An 8399-nucleotide genomic window follows, 5' to 3' on the forward strand; every position below is an offset into this window, starting at 1 on the left:
TTTATCTAATTATAGGGGACACATGAGATATATGTTATATAATAGCCAAGAACTGGTTATAGATAAGTGAAGACGAATAACATTAGCATTTCACTGGTTTTCATTAATTTAGAGCAAATGTAATTATCATGGCATATGCTATGTAAATGTAAGTGATAACAACCCCCTTTGTTCTATTCTAACAAGTGAATTGGGCTATGCCTAGTAGCCCACATAACATTTCTTTGAGATTCACACAAAAGAGAATTGGCCTATGGCTCTGATCTGAGCTGGCAACTGCTAGACAGCGTCACATATATTATTCTCATAGCAAAATGACTGACCAAGTATTATTATCTTATGAGCTACAATTGGCTAATAACACAGTAAAAGCATCCTGACTGGTTAATGATTAAACCACAGAGTGTTTTAATATCATGTGCTGCAAAGAGCTGCAGGAGATACATTAAAGAGCCACTTGCAGCTTGCAAAGTATGAGTATCACTGATCTAAAGTAAGGAAGGATGGGAAGGGGAGAACTCCTCCTCTTCTGCTAAATCTAGAAGGGCACTCGCCCTCCTCTCCTTGCTTTGGATAAGCAGCACTCCCTCAACAGCTCTTCCTTCTCCTTGGCTGGTGCCTTCCTATTTCAATGTACTTTAACTACTAGACTTGGGCAGGGAGATCACATGTGATACCACACAGTTTGCAGGTCCTTAGGGTAGACTGAGCATTTGTATATGTATCTGTCACAGTGACATGTGCAAAGAGGTGTGCATGCATATTTGTGTGCACTCAATCCATGCCATGTTTTGTAAATCTGGTCCTTTGTTTTGCCATTTTGAACTTATTCTAAAAACACTTTTAATTAAAATGAGCTCAGAACACAAGAAAACAACAAGGAGTCTGGTGGCACCTTAAAGACTAACAGATTTATTTGGGCATAAGCTTTCGTGGGTAAAACACCACTTCTTCAGATGCATGGACTGAAAATTACAAATGCAGGCATTATTTAATGACACATGAAGAGAAGGGAGTTACCTCACAAGTGGAGAACCAGTGTTGACAGGGCCAATTTGATCAGGGTGGATGTAGTCCACTCCCAATAACAGATGAGGGGGTGTCAAGTCCAGGAGAGGCAAAGGTGCTTTTGTAATGAGCCAGCCACTCCCAGTCCCTATTCAAGCCCAAATTAATGGTGTTAAATTTGCAAATGAATTTTAGTTCTGCTGTTTCTCTTTGAAGTCTGTTTCTGAAGATTTTTTGTTCAAGTAGAGCTACTTTCAAATATGTTATAGAACGTCCAGGAAGATTGAAGTGTTCTCCCACTGGCTTTTGTATGTTACCATTCCTGATGTTCGATTTGTGTCCATTTATTCTTTTACGTAGGGAATGTCTGGTTTGGCCAATGTACATGGCAGAGGGGCATTGCTGGCACATGATGGCATGTATAACATTCGTAGACGTGCAGGTGAATGAGCCTCTGATGGTGTGGCTGATGTGGTTGGGTGCTCTAATGGTGTCGCTAGAGTAGATATGAGGACAGAGTAGGCAACGAGGTTTGCTACAGGGATTGGTTCCTGGGTTAGTATTTCTGTGGTGTGATGTATAGTTGCTGGTGAGTATTTGCTTCAGGTTGGGGGGCTGTCTGTAAGTGAGGACTGGCCTGCCTCCCAAGGTCTGTGAGAATGAGGGATCGTTTTCCAGGATAAGTTGTAGATCGTTGATAATGTGCTGGAGAGGTTTTAGCTGGGGGCTGTACGGGATGGCCAATGGTGTTCTGTTGTTTTCCTTGTTGGGCCTGTCCTGTTGTAGGCAATTTCTGGGTACCTGTCTCGCTCTGTCAATCTGTTTCCTCACTTCCCCAGGTGGGTATTGTAGTTTTAATAATGCTTGATAAAGATCTTGTAGGTGTTTGTCTCTGTCTGAGGGATTGGAGCAAATTGGGTTGTATCTTAGGGCTTGGATGTAGACAATGGATCGTGTGATGTGTCCTGGATGGAAGCTGGAGGCATGTAGGTAAGTATAGCGGTGAGTAGGTTTCCGATATAGGGTGGTGGTTATGTGACCATCACTTATTAGCACTGTAATGTCCAGAAAGTGGATCTCTTGTGTGGACTGGTCCAGGCTGAGGTTGATGGTGGGGTGCAAATTGTTGAAATTCAGGTGGAATTCTTCAAGGACCTCCTTCCCGTGGGTCCATATGATGAAGATGTCATCAATGTAGCGCAAGTAGAGGAGGGGTGCTAGGGGACGAGAGCTGAGGAAACGTTGTTCTAAGTCAGCCATAAAAATGTTGGCATAGTGTGGGGCCATGCAGGTACCCATAGCAGTGCCACTGACTTGAAGGTATAAGTCATCCCCAAATCTGAAATGGTTGTGGGTGAGGACAAAGTCACAAAGCTCAGCCACCAGGTATGCTGTGGCCTCATCAGGGATACTGTTCTTAACAGCTTGTAGTCCATCCTCTTGTGGAATATTGGTGTAAAGAGCTTCTACATTCATGGTGGCGAGGATGGTGTTTTCAGGAAGATCACCATTGCATTGTAGTTTCCTCAGGAAATCAGTGGTGTCTTGAAAATAGCTAGGAGTGCTGGTAGAGTAGGGTCTGAGGAGAGAGTCCAAATAGCCAGATAATCCTGCTGTAAGAGTGCTGATGCCTGAGATGATGGGGTGTCCAGGGTTTCCAGGTTTATGGATCTTGGGTAGCAGATAGAATTCCCCTGGATGGGGCTCTAGAGGTATGTCTGCGTAGATTTGTTCCCGTGCTGTAGCAGGGAGTTAAATAATTTTAATTTATTTATTAATTAAATAATTTTCTTAAGTAAATCAATTATCATTTTAATACAACTGGGTGATAATTTCACTTTTTTCAGTTTTTAATAGTCCTTTTGTTGGCAAACAAATGCAGAGTATTGCAACTTAACAAGACTCTGAAGTAGGGTTTCTTGCCTCTTTTGTAATAAGATCAGAATTTCAAAAATGATTTTATATAATTACAACCTTTTAATTCATTAATTTTGTCCATATTTTTGTAGATCCCTATCAGATTCTTGGACCAACGAGCAGCCGTCTTGCAAATCCAGGTGAGAAGGAGTTTTGCTGCCCGAGGGATGATTTTTCTTCAAATTTCACATTTTATCTCTATCACTTGTTTTAGATTGAAGGCAAGGTTCAGAATGCAGTGAGTATTCTCAGCTCCTATTGAAATCAATAGGAATTAATCAGTGGATTCTGATGGCAGCTAGTGGATTGCAAGATTTGTAATCATATGAGTAGTCTTACTGAATTCAAAGAGGGTCAGTGCAAAGCATATGCAGTACTTAAGCCTTATTTTGAGAGCTTAAGTGGGATTTAAGCACTGCATTGGACTTGCAGTGACCCATTGCACAGGGCTGAATTTCATCCAAAGAGAACAAGGCAAGTAAAATTAGTCCCATTATTAAATTAGAAAGGAAGAGAGAGCAGTGAATATTTGGCCAGTGTGTAACATGACAGATTTCTCCAATCACCTAGGCCCCGTCCACATAATCAAACTGTGTTTTTCATTATTAGAAATATATTTAATCCATAAAAAATGCTATTCAAATTATTAAATAATGGCAGTTCATTTCATTCAAATGTTCTATACATGGGGCCAGATCCTCAGCTGGTGAAGCTTAACATCCAGTTTACCCTCACTGAGGATCTGGCCCAGGATGTCCTCAGCTATGAAAATATTGGTTTCATATTACAAGTAATATCACTAAAGTGAGCTTTTCTTTTTGACACCAATTTTATTTATTTGCAGAAATAATGCCACATACTAGACTAGACAAATACAAGAGACTTTTAAACAAACAACTTTATGAATTGACAAGCAGTAAAATGGGAGCAAATGGGAAAGCAGAATCCCCTCTGGAAAGAAACAACTGGGTTAGAAGTCTCAAAGACATTCTCCCAAGGCTATAGTTCCAAGAAAAATCAGAATATGTTGTTTAAATATGGAATTCCATCCAGGAATATCTTATTGAACACAATCCAAACTATGGCCTATAATGTTAAAAGGTGAGGGTGGGGGAGGGGGAGAAGGTCAGGGAGCTTCCTGGTAAACTCTTGTTGATATACTATGGACCAGACTGATTTAATTGTTCATCTGACTCAACTATAGTCAGTCTGGTTTTACAACAATATAACTGAGATCAAAATCTGGTCCAACAGACTAGCAATGCATATGCCAAATACTGTTACCCCTTCTTTAGCAGCCAAAGTGTAGAATGCTCCTTTCTCTCTACTCCCTTTTTCTATTGTAAGTAAGAGTTCGTTCTGTAAGAATGATCAAATCATCATGATGATTCTTTTGATGATATTGTTGTGACCTGTTTAGGTTAGGAGTATTTCAACACTAACGGCTCTTTTTCCCTGTCATTTAGCTATATGGTATAGTTGCCATAGGTAAAGTTATAGTTTAGTTTTGCATTTTAAGGTAAAGATTTTTGTATTCCATAAAAAAACAAATGAGAATTACAGCTGTTTTCAAGAGACTAAGGGAGTTAGGTGTCCAAATCCCATTACAATTCATTGGAAATTGGGCATCTAACTCCCTTAAACTCCTTTGCAAATCCCAGCATAGCACATATAGCATCAACTGGCTTTTTGTTAGCCTTGTGCCTATGGCATTGTGAAAAGAGCTAATGTGATATGTCCTGGATAGAGATACATGTTAACATTTGGGGAGAGCCATGGGTATGGAATTTCTATAAACTATTATTTCTGCACTTTTAACAAGTTTTGTGTATTTATAAAATGGTAAAATTACTCTCTTATTAAAAGGAAATTGACAGAAACCATTTATTTTCATATAACTATATATTACATTTGGAAGGCAAGTGTTTATATTAAAACATATGTTGGATTGTTTATTCAGAAATTTGTGTTTTGTCCAGTGCTGGACTGTTTATTGATTTTCAAACTCTAATCCTCTAGTTATATTTCATGTATTAAAAGTGCGTGCTTTGCTCATACCACGGATTCTTTTGTTTGTTTGTTTATTTAATCATGTTAATGGAACAGAAGAAATTCATTAAGAACAGTTTGCATAAATATCATTTAAAGGAATAAAAGTTTCAGTTGCACTGAAGTATAAACTGCTAATATATTTCAGATGTGACTTTAGATTGATATGATAATCCACCCTTATAAACTTTCTAAAGAAATGCTCATTTATTAGACCCATCTATCTGCTTTTTAAAAAAAATCTAAGTTTTGGACAGAGATATAGAGTACTTAGATGTTAGCACCAAAAATCTGTTTGGCAAATTCTGCTGACATTGCGACTGCAATATACAGAGCATTGAATGCTGTTACAGAGTATCAGTGCTGCTTTGTCATAAAATACTACTTTTTTACATGAATATCAGTGGCAGGACCCATCTAATACTACTGTCAACTGTTTAAAAGGTTTGTATTTTATTTTTATTATGTTGTGTAGAGCCCTACTGCAAAGTTGTCAACAACAACACAAATTCTTTCTCTTTAAGATTTAATTTCCAAAGAAGGGAGAAATGCCAGTGCTTGGAATCATAACTTCAGCAGTCGCTTTCACACCTGTTTGACAGAGAACAATTACAAGAACTCACTTTATAGACCTTTTAATTTCTTTCTCAAATGCTGTGCAAGGCAGTCAGATGCAATGCAACAGCAATCTAATGAGTTTCCATTCTACATTTCCCTAACTATTGGAAATGGGTGATATGGTTTGGAAAAGATCCAGCTTTCTCTAAACTTCTCCATTTTGTGTAGGTTTATTCCATAATGGAGCAAATGTAGTTGCAAAATGATATTGTGGGAATTATTATGCAAGTGAAAGCTGTTTGTCCTGAACTTTAGGTATTAGTTTCCTATATCTGTGTTGTATTATTTCACCATCAATTTTCCAAAGTAAATGACATGAGGTAATTATTAAATATGCACTAATGGCATTTTGCCTTTCAAAATAGGGAAAACAATATTTTAAATTATGGCCCCTGCTGTGCAGATTTTTTTTGAGAGAGAGACATTAGTTAGGCTGGGAGACAGGCGCAGGGGTTGCAACATTTCCTAATTAGGGCTCTGCAGTGAAAATGCACTTGGATTTCATATGTGAAAGTTGGGAAGTGTTGATGTCCTAATGTTGTTAATCATTGGTTCTTCACTTTTTCACCCCCCAACCATAGGGAGTGGACAGATACAACTGTGGCAGTTTCTGCTGGAACTCCTGTCTGATAGCTCCAATTCCAACTGCATTACCTGGGAGGGCACCAATGGAGAGTTCAAGATGACTGACCCTGATGAAGTAGCCCGGCGCTGGGGAGAAAGGAAAAGCAAACCCAACATGAACTATGACAAACTCAGTCGTGCACTCCGTTATTACTATGACAAAAATATTATGACTAAAGTCCATGGTAAGCGTTATGCCTACAAGTTTGACTTCCATGGAATAGCTCAGGCCCTCCAGCCTCATCCTCCAGAGTCATCCATGTATAAGTATCCAACAGACCTACCCTACATGAGCCCCTACCATGCACACCCTCAGAAGATGAACTTTGTAGCTCCCCATCCTCCTGCTTTACCTGTAACTTCCTCCAGCTTTTTTGCTGCCCCTACTACATACTGGAATTCACCAACTGGAAGTATCTACCCTAATACTAGGCTTCCAGCCACCCATATGCCTTCTCACCTTGGCACCTACTACTAAGTGGGAAAAAAATAAGAGACACTTCTCCATGGAATATAGTACCCAATTAATTATAATGAACTTTATTGGAGAACATGAATTAAAAATGCCTAAAAGTGACATGAAAAAGTTTGACTGGGGGAAAATGTCAAAAAGACTCTTTGTAGTAGGGAAAGTATTCAAGAAGTATAAAGATGCTAAAATGTAATGTATATGGGCATCGAATCTGTGGACCAAACAACAAAAGACTGTTGTAGGTAAAAGCATGAAATGATAAGGACAACCTACAAAAGAAAGTGGTCTTAAAAATTTGATAAGCTTCTGTGTAAAGTTTGATATCTTGCTAATGCAAAGTGGGACTATACTACAGCAATATAAGGATCATTCTATAGTGACCTAACATACAGTATATACATTCATTAAAAACAAAAAACAAAACAAAAAAAAAACCCAAACCAAAAAAACCACCTGTATTTAAAAAATGGAAACATATCAAAAAGACTGGTTGAGTATGGAAGCTGATTTGGAATACAACAGCGTTGTTTTTGGTTAAACTCAAAAGGCATTCCATTCATTGTAAAGATATCAGCTATTTCAAACTGTGAAGACAACCCAAGCTTTAAGATTTCTTGACAATACTACAATACCCTGAGCTACACATTGGAATTGAGAATGTGCTGAAAGGCAAGAGTATAATCGTAGATCAAGGGCCTGCATCTGATACAGGAAGTAGAAAGGAAGAAGAGGAGGATGAAGATAAGAATGGGAGAAAAGAAACTTCTTTACCAGTAGATAAAGAAGAGACTGAAAACTTGGTAGTGTTGGGACTATAAAGAATTATTTGTTTGGACTTGAGAAATATTTTGATCAGTATTATACCATTCCCAGTATTATAGAAGGAATAGACTTGATTTTTTTTTTAAGTGGAGAAAGGGAAAAGCAGTAGAATTCAGAAATCAGAATATGCATCTCTTTAAAAAAGGGAAAACTGGAATTGTCTGATATTTAAAAGTAACATTTAGGACCTCATCATTATTAAGGGAGCTTGTTTTCTACTGGTTTAAGGTAAGAGACAACCCCCGACTGCCAAAATCAGATATCATGTAAGTATTTTTGTTAGGCGGGCGCCAGTTTTTCTTTTTCGAGTCGCGAACGCTGTGCGTTTGTCAGAATGAAGTATACAAGTCAATGTTATTTTTTTCCTTTTTATATAATAATTATATAACTTATGCATTTATACACTACGAGTTGATCTCGGCCAACCAAAGACACAAAAAAGGGACAATCAAAAATATTGTGGCCTTGAATTTTAACTCTGTATGCTTAATGTTTACATTATGAACTTATTAGTACTTAGAATGCAGAATGTATGTAATAAAATAAGCTTGGCCTAGCATGGCAATTCAGATTTACACTGTAGTCTGTATTTACATTTGTAGTGACCAAGATGCCTGTTAGATCTTCCTAAATGGTTTAAATATTTTAAAATATTCGGTTTAAATTTTTTTTTATTTATGGATTTTAGCAATCATGCAAATGAGGGACAAATCCACACAGTTCTGTTAATACATCTGAATTCTGCCCTACAGCACCTCTCTTGTTCCTGTCCTGAACTTCTCTTGAGTGGAGATTGTAAACAGTGCCAAATTTTTTGATGACTTTGTGGCCAAACATGAAAATGAAGTCTAGTACTGGGAGAAGGTTGTTATCCAGAAATTCTTTTTTC

General features: G+C 37.9%; 1 protein-coding gene across 6 annotated transcripts in view; it reads left to right on the top strand.

Annotated features, from left to right (window-relative positions):
• Nucleotides 1-8085, top strand: part of ERG (ETS transcription factor ERG) — a 209330-nt gene extending 201245 nt beyond the window's left edge. For all 6 annotated transcript variants that reach the window (XM_043507356.1, XM_038387581.2, XM_038387583.2 and 3 more), the window contains 2 exons: nt 3018-3065; nt 6174-8085. In XM_043507356.1, the coding sequence (XP_043363291.1) occupies nt 3018-3065; nt 6174-6694 (569 nt within the window). In that variant the 3' untranslated portion in view covers nt 6695-8085. The remainder of the gene's footprint in view (nt 1-3017; nt 3066-6173) is intronic.
• The last annotated feature ends 314 nt before the right edge of the window (nt 8086-8399 follow it).

The sequence above is a fragment of the Dermochelys coriacea genome, chromosome 1 (assembly GCF_009764565.3).
Source record: "Dermochelys coriacea isolate rDerCor1 chromosome 1, rDerCor1.pri.v4, whole genome shotgun sequence".
Lineage (NCBI taxonomy): Eukaryota > Metazoa > Chordata > Testudines > Dermochelyidae > Dermochelys > Dermochelys coriacea.